Source organism: Rhipicephalus microplus, chromosome 8, assembly GCF_043290135.1.
Source record: "Rhipicephalus microplus isolate Deutch F79 chromosome 8, USDA_Rmic, whole genome shotgun sequence".
Classification (NCBI taxonomy): Eukaryota; Metazoa; Arthropoda; class Arachnida; order Ixodida; family Ixodidae; genus Rhipicephalus; species Rhipicephalus microplus.
The window spans coordinates 71022256-71046143 of NC_134707.1; the positions used below are offsets into that span (position 1 = coordinate 71022256).

Sequence of the window (23888 nt, forward strand, 5' to 3'; positions counted from 1 at the left end):
TCGCCGAATCACGCCGAAGTTTGGACGGCTAGCCAATGTCACGACTGTGGCCAGCGTTGACGCGAGTCCGCAGACAGACCTCTCAGCTACCATTCGGCAGATTGTCCGTGAGGAGCTCCTGCGGCACGAAGAACAAACGCGTTATGCGGTGCCGCGTTGCGCCTCCGTCGCTTTCCGAGACGCCGTCTGCGCATCTCCTCCGGCTACTTGGCAGCATTCGGTGAATGCTGCGGATTGTAACAGCTACCGACACGACCCGCATTATGGCCAGACCGAACAACGCCATTACGACTCGATTGATCGGCGTTTTGATCAGCATCCACGCGACGTTCGCCCACGAAGACCCAGCACTGCCTACGACATCCAAGGGGAGGGGATGAGTTACTCTCAGCCTGTGGCCGCTGTGGAATATTTCAATCAGCGTCCGGAAGTTCGCCCTCTGCCCGTGTGTTACAACTGTGGCACGCCTGGCCACATAGCTAGGTATTGTAACCGACGTCGGGCATTCAGCAATGGACAGTCGGGATCGTTTATGCAACACGGTGGTCGTGCAATGGACACTAATAGGCCAGGAAACACCACTTTTGAAGGCTACTTCCGAGAAGAAGGAAGCCGTCACTTCCCTCTGGACAGCTATTCTGGAGAACAAGAAAGGTATCGAAACCGTTACCGCTCTCCTGCCTCCGAACGTACTCTGACACCACCACCAGCTTTCCGAGCGTCTCGATCTCCATCTCCCAGACGGCGTGTGACGTCATCATCTCCTCGACGCCGCTTCGCGTCACCACCGCCGGGAAACTAGCCAGCGCGGCCGATGGAGGTGAGGTCGCTGGAAAATCTTTGCTGCCGACTCGGATACCTCCACCTATCTTCATGCTGAAGAATAAGGTTAATGTACTTATTGATGGCGTTTCTACCATGGCTTTAGTCGACACGGGAGCAACTGTTTCTGTCATGAGTGTGGTGTTCAAAAATCTGCTGGGACGCAAGGTTATGTTTCATTGGGACCACAGCACAAGCTTTCGTGGAGTGAGTGGGGACTCATTATACCCGGTTGGTGTGTGTAACGTGGATGTCTCCTTGGGTGGTCAAACCTTTAACACTGAGTTTACCGTGCTTCTGCGTTCCACACACGATGTAATTCTCGGCATTGACTTTTTGAAATTGTGTGGCGCCAATGTTGACTGCCGAACAGGAGAACTCAGTATTTGCGGAAGTGTGTCCTCTGCGCTCTTAGAAGAATCATCCCAGCAAGAGAGTGTGTTTTGTGTTTCTGAAGACACTGTTGTGCCCGCTTTATCCGCGATGCGCGTTCCTGTTGTTTGTTCGTCTTCTGTTAGTACTTCGTTCGATGTTGCGGTGGAACCGGTCCATAGAAACTGTCTTAAGAAAAATGTGTTGGTTCCGTATTGTATGGTTTCAGTTACCGATGGATGCGCAGGGCTATGGACGCTAAATTGCTCCACTGAAGCCGTAGTGCTGTCTCAAGGCCTAAAACTTGCTACGTTTCAGGGAGAGTCATTTATACCTATGGCAGTGCTTACAGAACTACCGGATACAGCACAAACCAGTGTCTCGCACACCGCAAACGAACACATGCTCGGAATGGTAGCTACATCGCTCAGTGACCATGAACGTCGTGTTTTGATGGCCCTGCTCTCGAAACTCTTCAATATTCGACTTTGCACAGCACGACGGCCCCACATCGATTCCTGCATCCCGTACTCGCCATCGCATCAACACAGGATCCGCTGAACCGATTCGTCAAAAACCATATCGTGTGTCCTCTGCGGAGCGAAAGATCATCAGCGCTCAAGTCGAAGAAATGATGGGTAAAGGAGTAATTCGGGAATCGTCTAGCCCTTGGGCAGCTCCAGTGATACTGGTGAAGAAGAAAGACGGCACGTGGCGATTCTGTGTCGATTACCGTCGCCTAAATGCCGTTACTAGGAAAGACGTATACCCACTCCCACGAATTGACGACGCCATCGATTGCCTCTTTGCGGCTTCTTACTTCTCTTCTGTGGATTTACGATCAGGTTACTGGCAAATCCCTATGCACCCGGATGACAGAGAGAAGACCGCTTTTGTAACGCCCGATGGACTATTTGAATTCAACGTGATGCCTTTCGGGCTTTGTAACGCCCCCGCAACGTTTGAAAGGTTCATGGACACTATACTTCGCGGTTTGAAGTGGGAAGTTTGTATGTGCTACCTAGACGACGTTGTGATCTTCGGCCGAACATTTCGTGAGCATAACGAGCGCCTGGACTTGGTACTGAACTGCTTGAGGAAGGCCGGCCTTGTGCTTAATTCTAAAAAGTGCCATTTTGGTGAACGACAGACACTTGTGCTGGGACACCTGATCGACAAAGAAGGTATACGACCAGATCCACAAAAGACAACAGCTGTGGAGGCATTCGAGGCACCTCGCTCTGTGAAGCAGCTACGAAGTTTTTTAGGGTTATGCTCCTACTTTCGCCGTTTCATTCCCAAATTTGCTGACATAGCTCATCCGCTCACATGCCTTCTCCAAAAAGGTGTTCCTTTCGAGTGGAGCTCGGAATGCGACTCATCGTTTCGGCAGCTAAAGCTACTGTTGACGTCCCAGCCTATTCTTCGCCACTTCAATCCGTCATCACCGACAGAAGTTCATACCGATGCTAGTGGTGTTGGCATTGGCGCCGTACTAGTTCAGCGTGTCGGCGACAGCGAGCATGTGATATCGTACGCTAGCCGCTCATTGAGTCGCCCCGAGCGCAACTACACTGTCACCGAACAAGAGTGTCTGGCGGTCGTCTTCGCTGTGCAACGGTTTCGATCGTATCTCTACGGGCGCCCCTTTACTGTCGTCACGGATCATCACTCTCTATGCTGGCTTGTGAATCTTCGGGATCCCTCTGGTCGACTAGCACGCTGGGCGCTCCGTCTGCAGGAGTATGATTTCGTTGTTTCCTACAAGAGCGGCCGGCGACACGCTGATGCTGATTGTCTCTCTCGCCTGCCACTCCCAACGACTGAATGTGACGCGGACAACTTTGATGAATACATCGCTTTTGTGTCCACGGGATTTCCGGATATGGATACCTTCATATCAGAGCAGAGGAAAGACGACAGCTTACAGCCGCTATTCGCGGCCGCGCGGGAGTCCGCTGCAGACAATCGTTTTCGCTTACGTGACGGCGCCCTATATAAGACGAACTTCTCGGCTACCGGTGCGCGCTACCTTTTGGTTGTCCCCAAGAGCCTTCGCAGTCACGTATTATCTGCCATGCACGACGAACCAACTTCCGGACATCTTGGATGCACAAGAACACTCTACCGTGCTCAGGAACGCTTTTATTGGCCCCGGATGCGCAATGATACCGAACGGTACGTCGCCAGCTGCACCCAATGTCAGCGTTACAAGCGACCAACTGACGCGCCGTCTGGTCGCCTTCAGCCTGTTTCGCCTCCTAGCACCCCCTTTGAGCAAGTTGGTATAGATCTTCTGGGCCCTTTTCCGCGATCCACAGACGGCAATCGTTGGGTCATCGTTTGCGTAGACCACTTAACCCGTTATTGTGAGACGGCAGCACTGCCGTCGGCCACAGCAAAAGACGTTTCCATCTTCTTGCTGTTTCAAGTTATCCTCAGACACGGACCTCCTCGCATCGTAATCAGCGACCGTGGGCGGCAATTTACCGCGGATGTTGTCGAAGAGACCCTTCGTCTGTGCTCATCAAGCTTCCGCCATTCCACTCCATACCATCCACAGACTAATGGTCTAGTGGAACGCACGAACCGAACGCTTGCCAACATGCTGTCCATGTACATCGACTCCGCGCACAAAAACTGGGACACAATTTTGCCTTTCATCACCTATGCTTTCAACACCGCAAGACATGAGACCACTGGTTACTCACCTTTCTTTCTCCTTTATGCTCGTCCACCACGCTATAATCTTGACACTATGCTTCCCTACTCTGCTCATCACAGTGAGCCGATCAACGAGATTCTCTGTAGAGCAGAAGAAGCGCGACGCCTCGCTCGGCTACGCACCGTCACCTCGCAAGACCGGTCAAAGATCCGCTATGACGACCGTCACCGACATGTTCACTTCAATCCTGGAGATCAGGTGTGGCTCTGGACGCCTTTACGGAAACGTGGCCTGTACCAGAAATTTCTCGCTCACTATGTCGGGCCCTACGTTATCCTCGAACGCCTCAGTGAGGTCAACTACCGCATAGCACGGCTCACAAGCACTGGACGGCGCTCGGCTAAAACAGAAGTGGCGCACGTCGCTCGCATGAAGCTATGCAATGCACGAACCACTGAGTGACTCGCCCGGCGGGCTTCGTCTGCCAACGGGGAAATGTCACGAGCGGTTGCAATGCACGGCGCATACAGCGCGAATGAACATTCAGAAAAAAGGTGAAGAAGGAAGACGACGTTGGGTGTGCTGTCTCGAGACCCCTTGTGGAAGTAAACGCGAACCATCCAGGCTCGCCTGTTTTTCAACCTTTTCGTGTACTTCTTGCGTGTAACAATATGGTGGTTTTGGGACGTTAAACCCCACATATCAATCAATCATCACTGGGAGACGCCAAGATCGGTGAATTTTCAGTGCAGTTGGAGAAGCCGCCACCAGGTTCACCATCACTAGTGCACAAACATATGCCAGCTGCTCTCGTGCTTGACGCCCCCCCCCCACTGAAAGCTACAAGAGAGCCAAAGGCAACCATCCCTGAACTCGATGTCATTTTTCATAAGGAAAACGACCTCAGCGTTGAACATACCCGCAGGCGCCACCACAACGAGAGCAGTGCAGGCCGCCGCGCAAAAAATGACCCCGGCCACGAGCAGGGTTCTTAGCCAAAGAACTTGGATCTTGCGAAGTTGCCAGAGACAACAACTGCTGAAAAAAGGACGAGCCACCGTCCCCATGGCGACCCCTACCCATTCATCTCTTTTTTATTCCGAACACACTGCTCTAATCCCCGATAATGGTAATGTCGCTTCTCGTCCTCTACGCAATATGCAACATCCTTTGCGCCCCCACAGTGTTACCTTATGATGAACGATATCACAGTTGCTGTAAACACTAAACACACAATGTTCGTCCCTAATAGTGTGAGGTCCAAGTCAATGCACGTGAAACAATCCGGGTATTCTCTTGCGTCTAGTTTTTCAACGGTGCTTGCGAGGCTTTTTCCATATCCATGCCTTCGAACTCGTCGACTTCGGTTAACTTGCGCTCTCTATGATCAGGTTTCTTTGGCAGAAACATGGTTTCTTCTGTGTGGTTCTGGTGTGGCTTACCTTGAGAAGTTTTTCTTTTAAATTTATTCTTGGGTCTAGTCACCTTCGAAGCATCATTCTTCTGCCTCCATCTCTGACCTGATTGCTTCAATCACCTCTGTGGCCCTGTCTCAACATACTTAATCGGCAGTGTGGTAGCATGTACGGTCCGCATTCTTCTTCCCCTTGATGTTCGTAGCTTACTCGTAGAGCCCTTATGACTAATACAGGAAGCAGACTCATTTGCTTCTGTCAGAGATTTCTACGCATGATGGCAAGGACAGTTCACCATCTGAATCGGGTGGCTTTGGCTTGCACCAATGCCTAATATTTCATCCATGCACTTTAAATATTAAAAGGCTTTTTCATTATTAAAAATTTGTTCCTGATACATGTGCACTTGGTTGCAACTGTCGTGTCCTTTCCTTCATTCATAGCGCGCTCTGACGGGAGTTCTAAAGACATGGGTAATTTCTTTGGAAGTAGCGATTCTGTGTGTGCTTGTATGCTTGTTATGGTAGTGAAATCGGCGACTTTTCGGCTTCCAGCACGTTCAGCAATTCATCGTGTGTCTGAGTCGTCCAGCTTCCGTAAAAGAAGATTGCTGCTGAAGAAGCAGTGTCTAGATGGTGGCCGCACAGACGAAGAGCTCACGTTAGCTTGCACTTCTGTACACATCTTTTGCCTCATTGCCTCCAAGCATGCTTGCCGAGCATTTATACCGTCCGTGATTTTAAATTCTGCAACGATCCTTGCCAGAACATTCTGGTGGTCTCTAATATCCGCTTGCTTCATTTCAGCTTTCAAATTATCGATGTCAACTGCATCTTCTACTTCTTCGTTGATTCTGGTAAGCTTATTGTACTGCTCACTCAAAATTCTGTGAAACTTCGTCAACTCACATATTTATGATAAGTGATTGATAAGCCGAATGTGCTGCTCGATATCTGTGATGACCTGCGTGATGGCTTTGCGAGTTTGACTCCGCCTTACGAAGAGGGTCTTCATGATTCGGTTCATTGTCGGCAACGGGAGAAGTCAGTGGCCGGCCAAGTCATGAGGCAAAGTCGAAGTTAAAGAGCAGCCGTCAAAGAAGGTTTGCAAAATAAATATTCGTCAGTTGTCGGGCTGTCGTTTTTTATGATCTTGCGAATATTGGTCCGTCGTCGTGAAGGGTGAGTCAGGACGCAGCCAAAGTAAACGTGAGGGCTTCCGTCTGGCGAGCCTCCAGACGATGCCTACACTCACGTCAGTCCATGGGTGCTCCCAGTGGTCTTAGTTCCAGCGGGAGTCGTGCTCTCAGGTCTCAGTGGTGGTTGGGCCAGGCTCACAAGCTTGACGTGACGGCGGCTTCACAAGTTCCTCCAGGCTGCAGATGTGGCCGAGAAGTCATGAAGCCCGCTCCGTTTTACCTCCGTCGGTCCTTATTCTCGGGTTACACGGCAAGAAAATTTAGAGAAAACGACGAGTCGCAATTCCCATGGTGAAGCTCACCCGCCCACCTGTTCTTTATTCTGAACACAACACTCTAATTCGCAATGATGATAATGTCGCTCCTCGCACTTTACGCAATTTGCATCAACCACTACGTTTCCGAATAGCAGGCCGGACAGGAAGGATGCTGGTGTGGGCGCAAAGGTACCGGTATAAGACATGGCACATACTACTGTGTTCACAAACCCACTGGATCCGCTTCCGCTCATTAGGCGGCATTCATTCACCGAATGCGTACCCAAACACATCCGGTCAAGGGGCCAGATCCTCCGGCTTCAGTGTATGAAAGTTGCCCTGTCCCTGATCTCACATTCTGTTCAGGGGAGATTGAGTATACCCCGATAAACGAAGAAGATAGCGCTAGACCGGCTAGCCAAGACATCCGGTCTGGGTTCCCGGACACCGTTGGGCTAACCTCATTCAGACGTCCGAAATCAGCCACTGACTTGGTGACGCAGCCGAAGCTCACAATAAGATGTGCGTTCTGTAGCTGCCCACGAGTAGTTTTCTTGTCGCCGTCACCGGAGGCAACGATGCAGCCAGTGTAGCCCCCGAAATGTTTTCCTATCAGTAGACTGTCCGGCGCGCTCAGGCTAAGGCCGACTGCCAGAATCATCTTAGCGCGGAAGTTTGTACTTCAGGGAGTCGAAAGACTGCGTGGCCTATACGGGCCTCCTCGAGGCAGGTAATGCCACTCGTGAGACGCATAACTTCTACCAACGGCGGTTGAACGCTCAAGACCCCTGACTTAAGCCACCTTAGAAATGATGGCTAATTCCAGAACAGGGCCAATTTTCACTGTATGGTAGACTTGCGTTCCAGGTTTTGTAATATCTTTTTGAATATAAACTGTGATCATGTCGGCAAGAGAGCAATATTAAAGCTTGATCAGGCCTTTAGTCTGGGGGGGGGGGGCTAACTTGAATAGTTCATCTCGGTTTTGCCACAGGCGTGTAGTTCATTGACTAGTTGAAAGAGGTAGGTATTTTCACGGTCACTGAGCAGAACACGTAAAGCTCCGTGATGCAGTGTAAAGGCTCGGAAAACGAATTCGGCAATTTGAAAAACTAAACCAGTAGTCACAGAGAGAGAAGGAATGTAGGAAAGGTAGGGATGTTAACTAGACTATGCGTCCAGTTTGCTACCCTACACATGGGGAGGGTAAGAGGGGAATAAAATAGAGAGAAAAGGTTAGACACATGTCACATCACACATACAATGCAGAGTTTCACAGGCCGTCCCTCAATGAAGTTGCTGTCAAGTATCTCAGGAGGGCTCGTGTGGCTTTCTGTGCTGATGTGCTGCGCGACCAGGCTCCTAAGATCTTTGCTTCATTAAATGACCGGTCATCTAGTCTATTCAAGGCACACTGGAGAGTCCGGTGATCTTCATCAAATGGGCACAGTGGCACAAAAGATGTTCAATAGTCTCTATACAGTTGCAGCTTTCACACATGGATGAATCCGCCATGCCAATGCGATGGCTGAATGACTTGGTAAACGCTACCCCAGTCCACAGCCGGCACAGCATTGTAGCGTCACGTCGAGAAATCTTGGATGGCAGTTGTTTCTGGAGTAATGACTTAAGATTCTTAGGGCGATGGTTGGAGTTAGGTGGAGAATTCCAGTGCGCAAGCGTGGCACTATGCGCGATGTGACGAAGTTCTCTAGCTGCGTCTACTCTTGACAAGGGTATCAACTGTGTGGGCGATCGATCGTTGGCACATCGGGCAGCGTCGTTAGCGAGGTGGTTACCACTGATGCCACAGTGGCCCGGCAACCATTGTAAAACAATGTCGTGTCCTTAATCAGCAGCGCGATGACAAATTTCATTAATTCGATACACCATCTGGTGGTAGTTTCCACGTCGTAGATTTCGCACGCATTGAAGGGCTGCCTTGGAGTCGCAGAAAATGGCCCATCTACTAGGGGATTCTTGCGCAACAAACTCCACAGTGGCTCGAAGAGCGGCGAGCTCGGATACCGTAGATGTCGTGACGTGTGATGTCTTGAATTTGACGGTGATTGATCGAGATGATATGACAAAGGTACCTGTCGAACTTCCCGAGACCGAACCGTCCGTGTAAACATGAATTCGGTTAGCGTACGACAAATGCAAAAGCTCCAGTGAGATCTGCTTGAGGGCTGCAGATGACAGGCTTGGCTTTTTAGATATCCCCGGCACTTCAAGGTACACAGTCGGTTTTTTCATGCACCACTCTGGAGATAGTGGTATGGTTGCGGGCGAGAATCTCCACGAAAGGAAATTCTGGTTAGCCGCAACAACTTTGGAAAACGCTGCCTTTGGTCTTTCTAGTGGCAAGCTTGCAAGGTGGGGCTTAGGCACTCTGGATATGTGACGGATATGTGTCCGGAGTGTGTCGACAGTTATATATGTCGTGATCAGATGGCCTTTAGCAATACCGATTGTTGCTAACGTATTAGCGCACCGAGGTAGCCCCCAGCATGTGCGGAGGACTTGGCCTTAAATGCTTTGCAGAACCCTGATGTTAATTTTTGCGACATTCGAAAGCACGGGCGTGCTATACCGCAAATATCCTAAGAAGAGCGCTCTGAACAGCTGAAGCGTAGGTGACACTGATGTGCCCCACGCTTTACCAGCGAGAAATCTCATCACGTGTGTGATAGAGCTGAGCCTCTTCTTCAAGTGTGAGATGTGAGCACTCCACGAGAGATCTCTGTCGATAATGACGCCCAGGAATCGGTGACGTCTCGTATACGAAAGGTTCACGTTGTCGATGGAAACAAGATAATAGATCATGGGCTTGCGGGTAAAAGGGACTAAGGCGCACTTATCGGTGGAAATTGTGAGGCCTCGAGCATGGAGGTACGTCGACGTTATTCTCGCTGCTTTTTGGAGCCGTGCGCGTACCTGGAGGCGTGTCACTGCTGAAGTTCAGATAGATTTATCATCGGCGTATGTAGAGATATTGACTGATCGAGGTAGACTTTGTACAAGGCCAATGATGGGAAGGTTAAACAGCGTATGGCTAAGAACCCTGCCTTGTGGAACGCCACGAGTGGTGTAAGATCAACGGTGCGGCCTTTCACAGTGAGCACAAAGAAGGATCTCCTCTGTAGGTAGCTCCGAATCTATCGAAACATTTCTCCACCGATTCCAATGTTCGCCAAGGCATCTAGGATGGCATCGTGCGTTGCGTTGTCGTATGCACCTTTCACAACGAGGAACATTGCAACCGACATGCGCTTGAGGTATTTCTGTTGTTGCACAGAGTTTACGAGGTCGATGACATTATCAATAGAAGAGCGGCCTCTTCGAAAACCAGCCATGGCCTCTGGGTATATATTATAGCGTTCAAGATACCACTCGAGGCGTGTCAGAACCATTCTTTCCATTGTTTTCCCCACACAGCTGGATAGCGCAATAGGTCGATATGATGCCAGATCAAGCGGCGACTTTCCGGGTTTTAGGATTGGTACCGAGCGGCTGGATTTCCACCTTTTTGGAACGACGCCATCGTTCCATGACTGGTTGTAGCATTTTAGTAGCTGGTCTTGACCGCGTCTTCCAAGATGACATAAAGCAGCATATGTAATACCGTCCGGCCCAGGTGACGATGAACGTCTGCAGGTGGCTAAAGCTGCATCCAGTTCCTCGAGTGAGAAAAACATATTCAGTTCAGAAACTCGTGCTACAGGAACATCCCCGAGAACTTCGTCACTCATGGTAACCACATTGCCCGCAATTCTCACGCAGAAGTCTTCAGCAACGTCAACCTGCAGGCGGCCTTGATAGAGAGCCAATGTGCTGAATGGACGTTGTTGTGGAGCCGAGCCAAGGCCACGCACCGTACACCAATATGGGACATAGGCTTGCGAGGATCGAGTGATTCACAAAATTTCTTCTACTGTTGGTCCTCCAGCTTGTCCATTCGATGTTGGATTTTCTTTTGTAGACGTCGAGCGTCTCTGAGGTTATGAATCAAATTAGTGCGCCTGTACACCCTTTCCGCCCGCCTACGAATCGTTCGTAGTCGTTCAAGTTCTATATCAAATTTTGTACGCTTTGATGTGTATTTAAAGGCACACGTAACCTCTTCCATCACATTTTTCATTACCTCCTCGAGGCCGCACGCGATATCAACGCATGCTTCTTCCACCTTTGCCTTGTACATTGTCCAATTAACTCTTTTGTTAGTTGATGAGGAACAAGTTGCAAAACCTGTGACCTTCAGATACGTTGGAACATGATCAATGCCGTGAGTCTCAATATCAGTGAACCATCGCACTTGTTGGGTGAATCGCCATGACACCAATGCAAGATCCAGTAGTCACACATTTTGTGTTAGCGTTGCGCGCTAAATGATCAACGACTGTCACTATCCGGTTGACAGCGCACTGACGGGCAGGAACCGGAAAAGTGGCACCTACAACAACAGGGGGTGAGCGTTGGGCACACAAGAAGCTGCAGTATGCCGGCAGGAGCAGATCTCGAGAGTTTCCGGAATCGGCATGTGCAGGAGCTGACGTACCTGGCTACACTTGTGGTAATGCCATGTCAGTAAAAAAAGTCACAGCATATTCACAGAGGGAATGATGATGCGTAGGACGAAGCATCCGTTTGTTAATTCGTAAGCGTGTCCGTCCATCCGTGCAGGCGCCCAGGCGTCCGATTATGTTCGAGAATGTAGACGGCGCCCGGGTACCACCCAACATACGCGAGCCAAGGAAGTCGAGCGAAAGCGTTTTCAACGCACCTGGCACTCTGCTTCATTCAAGCCTCACCTGCGATCCACCACGTACGGTGACTATCCAGGCAGATTGGGGCGCACGTTAAAAAACCCCAGGTAGTCGAAATTTCCGGAGTCCCCCACTATGGCGTCTCTCATAATCATATGGTGGTTTTAGGACGTGAAACCCCACAGAAAATATCAACGGTGACTATCCAGGAGGCTGAGAGAGGCACTCGTAATCCGCGTACCTTGGCACTAATTGGAGTCAATCGCAGAGTAGCGGTACAGCGTCATCTGAAATATCATCACTCAACCGAGTTTTCATGTACTTCTATTAGACAGTGTAGTCTATTATACTGTTCGGGAGCTACTGCCTTCATTTCTTTATCGTCTCTTCTCTCGGCTACGCATGACGCATAACAAGGATAGACTAAAAGGAGGTTCACCCCTAAAACAACTTTGAGTGCGGCCGAACGTTTCTCGAGAACCAAAATGACCAGCAGTCTGATCGTCATTGAACACTCCCAGAATGTGGCAAAAAAGAACGAGGTAGAACGGCAATTCAGCGCTGATCGTCAGGATGGTAACTTTGATGGTATTGCACCAAATTGGTATGGCCTAAATTGCGAGACTTGGCGACGAATCCTCGCATTAGGTGGAGAGCAACTGCCAGTTCAGAAGCCGATGATGCGCCGACACTGCAGGTCAGCCAACTGGCTAAAGATAAAGTCTTGCTCGTCCTACAAAGGAAGCTGGTCAGGAGTGACCAGAGAGGTAACCAATGTAAAAGTATTGTCCCTGTGTTTACCCTGCAGATTGGTGACGGAAATGTCAAGTGGAGTGGTAGGTAGTGGGTAGCGAGAAAAAAGCTTTGGCGTCTCGATGTTTTTCTCCACACATTTAAATGTGAAACTCATACTGTTGAAGGCGTAAAATTTATAAGCCGAGGCATCCCGAGAAGTTTTTGAGTGTTGAAAGCCAGCGTAGCGCGTGGTAAGAGCATTCGTGTAACAACATTGCAAAATATACGCACTTTGAGTGCATTACAATTGTTTATTATGTAAGACGGATCTCATCACTTCGGTGCGTGACCAATTCTACAAGAACATATAGTGACGAAACAAACTGGATGGAAAGTGCATATTTTCTCTCAGAGAATTGTACCAACGAAGGAGTCTCTGATTCAACTAGTTTCATAAATATGCTGCTCCTTCATTGCCGCATTATTGTGTACTTACCAAGTGGCGATGCAACATTTGGTGGCAGTGGACGTGGTGCTGGAATTTTCGCACTCACGCGATCCATGAGTTTCTTCGCCAAAGTACTTGGTCCTATTTCCAAGAAAATGAGAAGCGTATTACAAGCGGCAGGTCAAAGAAAAGGCATTCATTATTCGTTGAACATAAGTTGTTTAGCATTGCTTGTATCTTGGATCTGCCCTATTTTAAGAAACAGTGTCGTATCTCTAGTCACCATGTCAGCATTCATTACTGCAAGCTGCTTTAGAGGATTATGTTCATTGACAGAAATGTATATGAGCTATGATTTTGAGAATTTCAACGAACAACATATCTCTGCCATTGAACAAAACAAGCAACATTGAAAGGCTCAATACAATAATAAAAGCTTATGGGTAGGCGATTTGCTCGTGTTGTTCAACTTGAGATATACAAACAAGTAATCATTATTTACAACAGCTTGACTACGCCCCCTGCAGGAAATTTGCCTCTGAGTGTCCTGCGCTGGAGCCCCATTACACCTAAAAATTCTTACACCATATTCAGGAATACTCCTTGATTTCAAGAATTGTATTTTAAATGCGCTGCCTGGGTTGGTGCCAAATCAGCACAAATGCGTGAAACGTGCTGCCTTGAAGACCAATGAAAGTAAAGTTCAAGTCAAGGAGCGTTTCTCATTAAGAGGAATAATTTCTCGTACCTTTTTGTCTCACCTTCCGCACGCTTCTTCTGTCTTTTAATTCAGTCTGCCACTCATTGTGAGCAGTAGTTATCTTGCCTATACCCTGCATACCCTGCTCAAGCTCCATTATTATTCTTAATTTATACTAACATTTCCTTAACAGGCATGCGTTCCCTGACCCATTGAGCTCTCTCTTATCCCTTTGGGTGGCGCCTATCGTTTTCTTTCCCGTTGCTCACCTTAGTGTCCTCAGTCTCAATTGAACCTTTTTTTTAACATTCGTATTTCGGATCTTAAAGACTCGGAATAGGCATTAATCATGTACACCCATCTTGAGAGAATATGACAAACTATCATTGATAGTTTTGGGAAGCCTGCCAACTGTCATCATCTCCATCCTTATACTTCTGTCTATGTACAAAACACAAAAATACACATCGATTAGAACAAAGAGCAGGACATTCACGAGACGTTGGAAGAGTACGTCGGTGTATTCGCACTAGCTGCAAAGGCAGAACTTTCCCTTGAATTCCGATACAATTGCTTACTTATTCTGCTTGTTACTTCAGTCTCGTGGTTCATTTTCGGTGTCACCACTCGTTTCTTTACGATTTCCACTCCCTCACTACCGAATCGCACACTGCTACTCTCTTCTGAGGGTGTCGCACGTAGATTTTTTCATATTATTTTTGCAGACTCACTGTCTTGAATTACTGGCCCAGTCTAGTAATACAATGTTGAAATTAGCTCCTAAGAAACTCACAAATTACGACTTATGGGGTCGCCGTAGGCTAACAATCCTCTTCATCAACTTTTTTGTTCATAGCGCCGCATTTTTAGCGCTGCGTAAGAAACACTGAGGTTGTTGCGATTGCGTTTCTAAGTAATGTTTAGTAAAGTAATCCACCAACTAATACCTGCGCATTGATTTCGCAAACGAGTTCTAAGTATTAGTTGTTTGTTTATCTACATTGTGCATAAGTGCAAACGCAGCCACCAGTTCAAGATGGCTAGGCATTGGGCAGGTGCTTGAGCTTTAAGCGGGTCGCTGAATTGTGTGACAGACAGACCAAAGTTTTGCTTCCTTGATTATGGTCAAACTTCCTGCCTTTTGTTTCCTTACTTTTGCTTCATCAGTGATCCGTTCTCTGTGATAGTATAGCAGAGTTGTAAGTTACAAGTGCTTATGCTCTTCTCCAACCGAACACATTCCGTTGCACCGGACAGTTGTATTCACATTAGTAGCTGCTACAGGTGTGCAATAAACTTCGCTGTTTAAAGTATCTTAGAAAACATCTAACGTCTTGGAGGTATGAGGCCCAGTGACAAATATTAAAAAAAAACATTTACTATAAATTATTAGTCTGCAATATTAAGCAGAGACAAAAGTGAGGGTTATAGAGCGTCATAAGTTTTGTTCATTCTTTAAACGTAAGTATTTTATTAATGATATGTTTTGAGGGAACACTCTTATCTCAAGCATTGGTCATTAATGGTTTTTCGTTTTTGCAGAAATGTATAAAAAATTTGGTAAAGAAAAAGGTGTGTGCAATGTATCAAAAGAAACGAGAGCTGACGAGTAGTACGACATACAAATAAATAACCAAAATGTATGCTTGAGCACTAGAAGCACCTCCGTATGACAGGCATCCATAATAAATTATGTGGCTCTATTTTACTCTATAACTTCCATTGGACGCCTACTCATGTTGTAAAGAATTTTAATTTTTAAGGAAAAATGGTATAGAGAGAAATAGCTATGACTATTCCCGTACTGAAAAATGCCAGAAACATGGGTTTAGAGAACATCAGCAAGAATATTTGAATTAGGTGAAGTGCTTACACAAAATACTGACGAGGGTTATTATTCCTAATATTTGCAGCCAGTTTTATCACGGCTTTATCTACATTGTTTATCTACATGTTTATCTACAATGTTTATCTACATTGTGCATAAGTGCAAACGCAGCCACCAGTTCAAGATGGCTAGGCATTGGGCAGGTGCTTGAGCTTTAAGCGGGTCTACAGTGTGCCTTTTCTGTAGGGAAAAGTTTCAATTTTTTTCAAGCCTGTTTGGCAGAATGGGAAGGATGACGGCGTGCATTCGCGCTACGGCTCTGATCGTTTGTGAACTACGCTTCTTTTGAAATGTAGAGACCATGCTCAAACCCATTTGCCTTAAAAATATCAAATGTGCTTCTGTTGTCGTTCTCGAGTTGACAACATCATCTAACAAAGCAAATTAGATTATTTACTGACATATATACGCGTCTTTGAGTGCGAATAACACCTGTGCCACTTCACGCATCCCCTTATGAACAACTTATGGTGTTTATGATTAACAATGATGCGTTATGGCATGTTTTTTTTATCTAATATGGTTGATAAATAGCCAATAAAATAGTAGTTATCAAGCTAATTTATTGACGGACACAAAACTGGCGCTTTCAGTTTTGGTTTCGTAGGTGATGGCTGCTCTAACACCTTTGCGTGTATCTTTTGAAAGAAACTTCAGAGGTGGAATTTCCAGATACGAAAATGACGGGCAAGAAATTGCGCATGAACATATTCAAAAACTAAAAAAAACAACATTTGAGAAGAAATTCGCTTTTCAAGCCTAACATTATGCCTTAAAATACCTTTTTCTGTGACCGCGTGAGGCGAGCACGTGTGAGAATTAGCATATATTCACTGCCTAGTACGCATTTTGACAGTGGTGCAGTAATCCTACCGACTCAAGTTTCAGACTCAAGTCTCACTTTTCCGCGTCAGCGAGACAGACACTGATATCACACATCACTGAAATAAAATGTTATGCCAGTTCTCCTCATTCTTCATAAAGTGTGTCTATGTAAAGCGACTAACTAAGAAAATTGAAATGTTTATTGTCAAGTAACGAGCAAAAAAATGAAAACAAAATACGCACCTAAAATAATAGGTAGTGGAGGAGCTCGTCTGTTTGTCAGCAGAGGTTCCATAACTCTACTTGCTCCTAAGGAGAAAATGCTATTTGTAGCAGTCATTTCCATCAACATCATTTATTTATTTATTTATTTAAGGAATACTGCAGACCGTTTTTCACCATCCTAGCAGGAGAGGGTTACATAAGGTTCCTAACACAGAGGTCAAAACTAGAAGAAGTCGGAGCGTGCACGCAGTCGGAAGGCAGTGAATTCCAGTCTTCAATGGTTCTTACAAAAAAGGAGTACTTGAATGTGTTATTTTTAGGAGCATATGGTCTTACAGTTTTTGAATGATTTAACCTTGCTGAGCGCTGAGGAGGTGGCAGAATGTACAATTCTTTATTTAAACCAGATTCATTGTTGTATAGTTTATAAAAGGAGACTAACCTTGCAATTCTTCGCCTACATTCCAGTGGTTCCAGCTCACATTTATTCAACATTTCAGAACCGGAGGAGAGGCGCCTAAAGTCTGAAAAAATGAACCGTGCGCATAGCCGCTGAATCCTTTCCACTTTATCTATGTCTTTCTTTAAATATGGGTCCCACGCAAGGGATGCGTATTCTAGCACTGGTCGAACTAGGGTTTTATAGGCTGCAAGTTTAACTTTCCAATCACACGACCTCAGCTTCCTTCTTAAGAAGCATAGCTTCTTGTAGGCCTTGGCGCAAACGTTGTCGCTGTGAGCGTCCCAGCTAAGTTTCTTATTAATGGTCAATCCCAAATATTTTACTGTATTAACAAATTCAACACTTTGGTTACGGACATGGTATTTATATTTAAGAGGAGTTTTCTTGTTTGTTACTGTAAGAGCGGAAGTTTTTGAGTAGTTAACAACCATCTGCCACCTCTCACACCAGTCAGCAATTTCGCACAAGTTGTCGTTAAGCAATGATTGATGCAAGGGGCTACTTACAGTTGTATAAATAGCACAGTCGTCTGCAAACGTTTTCACAGTCACTCCCGCGTCAATATCATCGCAAATATCATTCACATAGATCAAGAACAAGAGTGGTCTCAAGACCGACCCCTGGGGCACTCCTGACAATACATCAAGGTTTTGTGTTTGGCAGCCGCTAATTTCTACAAACTGCGTTCTGTTTTTCAGATACGCAGAAATCCAGTCCACGAGGCGGGGAGCAATCCCTACACGCTGCATTTTTCGTATCAGTAAAGAGTGTGGTACCCTATCAAAGGCTTTTCATAGGTCCAAAAATAATGCATCTATTTGTTTTCTGTCATTGATAGTATCAGCGAATTCGTGTACGACTGATACGAGCTGGGTCGTCGTTGATAACTTTTTTCTAAACCCGTGCTGGAAGCTGCCTAATATGTTTTTTGATTCCAAGAACGAAGTTATCTGGCTGGAGAGGATGTGTTCAAGTAGTTTACAGCAAATACTGAATAATGATATTGGCCTGAAGTTCGAAGCGAGCAGTTTGCTTCTATCCTTGGGGACTGGGACAATTTTTCCACACAACCAATCAGTAGGTAGGCATCCGACATTCAAAGACTTATTGAACGAAATATATAAGTAATGTGAAATAATATCCGCATAACGCTTCAAAAAGGCATTAGGGATACCGTCAGGGCCAGAAGACTTTTTGGTATCAAGTTTTAGAAGAAGGCGAATACCATTTACATTTAAATCTATATCCGGCATTACGTTGGGCGAGAGAGGAGATGGTTCCGTCGGATTATTGGTTAAACCCTGTTGACTGAACACACTGTGGAATGTTCTGTTTAGCTCATTAGCAATGGCGTAAGGATCAGTAACTGCGCAGCCGTCAACGCGAAGCTGTTCAACAGATTTTTTGTTTCCGGACAAGTATCCCCAAAACTTTTGCGGAGCGTTTTCCATGAAGTTAACAAGTGTCGTTCAAAAAAAATAATCTCGAGCGGTCCGTATTTTGTGCTTCAGTGTTACTGAGAGGGAAGATATGGCCTGGTTATCTGTACGCGCTGCTTTACGTTTTCTTGATATTGTTCTTTTCAAGTGTATTATCTCGCGTGTTATCAAGGGGTTGCACCGTTTCTTTTTCTGAAATTTCGGTACGAATTTATCAAGACACGATGCAGTAACGTTATTAAACGTATTCCACAGACTTAATACATCTCCTCCTGCCTCAAAGTCACCGAAGCACAAGCCAAGTTTATCTATAATAGCTTCGTCATCCGCAGCAGCAAAATTAAAGACACTCTTGCTCGCAGAATTCTTTTTGTCAGGGCAGAAATTCGCGGTAAGTAAAACCAGCTTGTGATCAGAGATTCCATCATAAACACTGGCATTAGTGTCATCTGGAAAGTTTCCAACAAATAGAAGATCTAGTACACTTTCAGTGCTTCGAGCAACTCTGGTAGCATCTTTAACAAGTTGAACGAGATTAAAGTTCAGCATCAATTCAAGCAAAAAGTTACAGTTCGCTACATCTGTTGAACCTGGGTGAAGAGTGTTCCAATCAATTGATGGTAGATTGAAGTCCCCCGCTAATATGACTTTTTGATTAGGCTTGCACTTCTGCTGCATGTAAGACTGAATGTTTTCCAAAAACAACTCCGGCGAAGAAGGGGGCCGGTAGACTACACCTACGAGATCTGAGAGCCCACGAAAATCAATTTGACACCATACACTTTCATTGTAGATTATTTCGTCCATAGTTATGCAAGCGATTTCCTGTTTGACCACCAAAGCAACGCCTCCTCCTCTGCAGCCTCGATCACGTCTAACCATTTTATGAGTTGGAGGAACTATTTCAGAATCTTGAATGTCCGGAGTTAGCCAGGTCTCTGTAATTGCTATGATTTGGGGATCATAGGTAAATATGATTTCTTCAAGCTCGTGAACTTTATTGACAATGCTCCTAGAATTAAGGAGAACAACTCGTAATGGTTTGTGATCGAGTCATTCGTCGAGGTTACGTTGCAGGCGGATACATATCAGGCAATCCTTCTGCTCATCCCATTCGTATATATCATTGTCCACTCTCCGCTTATCGTAATCGAGTGATACTTTGCGACCTTGCTGACCTTGCGCCCTAAAGTCTTTGGAATGTGACCAGAGTTTGCTGCGATTTGCTATAGTAGCTTTGCAGAAGTAATGGTTTACCGAGATTTTTGTTCCTTTCAGTTGGTGACAGTGTTTTAACACTTTAAGCTTCTCGTTGTAGTCAAAAAAATTCATTAATACCGGTCGCACTTTATCGTGGAATTTTTTCCCAACCCTATGTACTCTTTCTACAGAGTTAACAACCACTCCGAGTTTATCCCGTATCAGTTCCTCGATTATCTTCTTTCTTAGTTTTGTAGCATTTTCACGATCCGGTTCAAGAAAACCAAAAATATCAAGATTGTGGCGTCTGCTTCTATCTTATAAATCATCCAGACGCCTTTGATGTAGTTGAAGATTACGTTTCAATGCTGCAACTTCAGTCTGCAGTGCCTTGATCTCTACTTTCTGTTCTTTTATTGCTACGATAACATCGTCGATTCGGGCATTAACCGTAGATTCTAGCTTATCGTGAGCAGTAGCTAAATTTTCGATTTTCGTTTTCAATTCTTTCTGGGAAGCAAGCATAGTGTTCATCATTTTTATGAGATCTTCCGTATCAGGCCCGGGATTCTGCTCAACATCCCCCGCTAGAAGAATCAAAATGACCGTCCATGCGTCCACAAAAAGACATGCACAAGTCGCCGGGCACGGCAGAACCACAGTTCCTCTACAATCGCTACGAAAGCTGGTATAAAAGTGTTTGCCACCAACCTGGGCGAAAAATACAGAAGGGTATAGCGATGTTGCCATTGCGGTCCCGCCATGCCCTCTGAAGAAGTCGTTGATGCGGTTGTTTTTATATGCTTGAGCAGGGGGCGTTGTTTCCATGAAGTTGGATTCCGGTGACGTCATGTGCTGCGTCCACGGGATTGGCCAGTTGGAATTTACTGTTGGTAGATCCAGGCTGCTGTGGTCATCCTTCGGTGTGAATGACACGTGCTGAGCAAGGGCGCACAGCGTAACCTGGGCGAAAAATACAGAAGGGTATAGCGATGTTGCCATTGCGGTCCCACCGTGCCCTCTGAAGAAGTCGTTGATGCGGTTGTTTTTATATGCTTGAGCAGGGGGCGTTGTTCCCAAGAAGTTGGATTCCGGTGACGTCATGTGCTGCGTCCACGGGATTGGCCAGTTGGAATTCACTGTTGGTAGATCCAGGCTGCTGTTGTCATTCTTCGGTGTGAATGACACGTGCTGAGCAAGGGCGCACAGCGTAACCTGGGCGAAAAATACAGAAGGGTATAGCGATGTTGCCATTGCGGTCCCGCCGTGCCCTCTGAAGAAGTCGTTGATGCGGTTGTTTTTATATGCTTGAGCAGGGAGCGTTGTTTCCAAGAAGTTGGATTTCAGTGACGTCATGTGCTGCGTCCACGGGACTGGCCAGTTGGAATTCACTGTTGGTAGATCCAGGCTGCTGTTGTCATTCTTCGGTGTGAATGACACGTGCTGAGCAAGGGCGCACAGCGTAACCTGGGCGAAAAATACAGAAGGGTATAGCGATGTTGCCATTGCGGTCCCACCGTGCCCTCTGAAGAAGTCGTTGATGCGGTTGTTTTTATATGCTTGAGCAGGGAGCGTTGTTTCCAAGAAGTTGGATTCCAGTGACGTCATATGTGCTGCGTCCACGGGATTGGCCAGTCGGAATTCACTGTTGGTAGATCCAGGCTGCTGTTGTCATTCTTCGGTGTGAATGACAGGTGCTGAGCAAGGGCGCACAGCGTAACCTGGGCGAAAAATACAGAAAGGTATAGCGATGTTGCCATTGCGGTCCCGCCATGCCCTCTGAAGAAGTCGTTGATGTGGTTGTTTTTATATGCTTGAGCAGGGGGCGTTGTTTCCAGGAAGTTGGATTCCGGTGACGTCATGTGCTGCGTCCACGGGATTGGCCAGTTGGAATTCACTGTTGGTAGATCCAGGCTGCTGTTGTCATTCTTCGGTGTGAATGACACGTGCTGAGCAAGGGCGCACAGCGTAACCTGGGCGAAAAATACAGAAGGGTATAGCGATGTTGCCATTGCGGTCCCACCGTGCCCTCTGAAGAAGTCGTTGATGCGGTTGTTTTTATATGCTTGAGCAGGGAGCGTTGTTTCCAAGAAGTTGGATTCCAGTGACGTCATATGGGCTGCGTCCACGGGATTGGCCAGTCAGAATTCACTGTTGGTAGATCCAGGCTGCTGTTGTCATTCTTCGGTGTGAATGACACGTGCTGAGCAAGGGCGCACAGCGTAACCTGGGCGAAAAATACAGAAGGGTATAGTGATGTTGCCATTGCGGTCCCGCCGTGCCCTCTGAAGAAGTCGTTGATGCGGTTGTTTTTATATGCTTGAGCAGGGAGCGTTGTTTCCAAGAAGTTGGATTTCGGTGACGTCATATGTGCTGCGTCCACGGGATTGGCCAGTTGGAATTCATTGTTGGTAGATCCAGGCTGCTGTTGTCATTCTTCGGTGTGAATGAAACGTGATGAGCAAGGGCGCACAGCGTAACCTGGGCGAAAAATACAGAAGGGTATAGCGATGTTGCCATTGCGGTCCCGCCGTGCCCTCAATCATCACGCGAATCGGTTTGATATCGTAAGAAGACAAGCGTTAGGCAAACATGATTAATGTTGTGTGCTTAACGTTCGTCACTACACATTCTTCAAGTGGAACTCCAGGAGCAACATTCGATTTTACCAACAATCAGAACTGCTCGTTTTCAGGGTTTTCAAAAGTGTTTTATGCCAGGGTCACGCAAATCACGTCGAAAGAATACACAATATTAAAAGACAAAGAAAATGTACCGTCATTGGGAGTCGAACTTATGTCTTCTAGGTACGCGACAAGAGATGGCGGACACGCTACCCGCTACGCCATGGTCAGACATTCAGTATGCTTAACAAAGGCGCCTTTCATTTCTACCACTGTCCTCTCAAAGTGTCTTTGCGGAAGTGAAGTATCGCATCAAGATCAAGAAATACATGACTATTTTTCTTCAAAGCAGTGTTTCTACACGTCTGTCCCGTTTGGCGAGCTTCGAATGGATTAAAAGTGCAGATTTGTCGATGCGTTAACACAGTTCGAGCTGGCAGCCACCTCACTCCCAGAGTTGTACAGCGTCTGCCCACTGTTGGTGGCCAACGTGGTTTTCGCTTGCACCCGTAGGAATGGATCGGCGGGTGTAGGTCAGGGCCTTTAGTTTTGATTACCGCGTTTACGTGTGACAAGTCCTAAAATTTTTAGGGGGAAGCTTCCTAAGCCGAGGATCGTGTGTCATCGACGTATGTTTTAGTAGTAGGTAGCCACCCCTCGTATAGACTTTTGCATCAAGCGATGAGGTCTTGTCTGGCAACCAACGCAATTCTCCTTTCTGGCATGCGGGTCACGGCTTATAGTGTGTGTGCTGATGCCTGCATGTGTGGCGTTATCGAACAATTTTCACGTATTAAGCCAACCTGCAGATATTATTTTTCTTCATTGGTATGACGGCCAAGAATTTGTCATCAGGGAAGCACTGCGCTGTTTTTAGCTGCAGTAACAACTACAGAAAAACAAAACAGCTGTCGGAAAAAATGTGCCTTGTGCATCACCAGACGTCGAGTTTTTGTGGCTTTGCACTCTTCAAGTTGCACCGTTTCCTGTTTAGGATGAGCAGTGGCTTCTATGGCTTGCAAACTTAAGCAGAAAGAACTGTGTACCTTGCGCGAGTACTTGAGTATATTCAGAGCCCTTTTTCTCAGGCGAATGAAGTGCAACGACTTCGACACCAATGTTAAACCTCGGCTATAAACGAAAGGTACGCATCCTACAGCTATTCCATTGGTGACAATATTTCCCCAATAAACAGCCACACGCAACATTTCTCTCTATCGCAGGTCAATGTACCATGGCACCGAGAGTAACTGAAATATCGCGATTTAAAAAAAAAAGAAGATAAAAAGGGGACGCACAGGTACGCCAGCATCTTTTGGCGTAAGAGCTGTATTCAAATGCACACCCGTAAAAACAAACGAGCTAGTAAGATACCGTCATTCCTTCAGAGTTGAACAGCAATTTCGACAGCAGTTAGTGCGCAGTTTACATAACTCGTCAGTGCTATGAAACAAAGACGAACCACTACACTGAATACACTTTACCGCACAGCTTCATGCAAGAGCGGTATGCGATGTCACGCTGCGGCGTGACAAACTCATCTTAGGAAAGCGGATCACTATAGCTCAAGAAAGATATTAACTATGCTCTCGAAGTATTGTCTTTCATTTTGCAAAGTAAAGACCTGGAAATACGGCACATTCTTGGTGCAGAAAGTCCATGCTGTGAATGAACTGCATCAACACAGGCGAACTCGTTCGTGGCACTGTGTAATAAAATTGACACTCAACGACTTGAACCATGTCAGAACGTCTCATAGACTTATTTGTTCAAAAACCTGCATTCCTTCAGTCGAAATTCACCGCGTGAAGAAAAAAAACGAACGATAAAAGTGCAGGCGCGCTCA

General features: G+C 46.5%; 1 protein-coding gene across 2 annotated transcripts in view; it reads right to left on the reverse strand.

The window, feature by feature from the left end:
• The window catches only part of LOC142768595 (uncharacterized), a 61087-nt gene that overhangs the window by 14163 nt on the left and 23036 nt on the right, over positions 1-23888 (reverse strand). For both annotated transcript variants that reach the window (XM_075870597.1, XM_075870598.1), the window contains exons 4-5: positions 16335-16400; positions 12727-12819 (exon numbers count right to left, since the gene is read on the reverse strand). In XM_075870597.1, coding sequence (XP_075726712.1) covers positions 12727-12819; positions 16335-16400 — 159 coding nt within the window. The remainder of the gene's footprint in view (positions 1-12726; positions 12820-16334; positions 16401-23888) is intronic.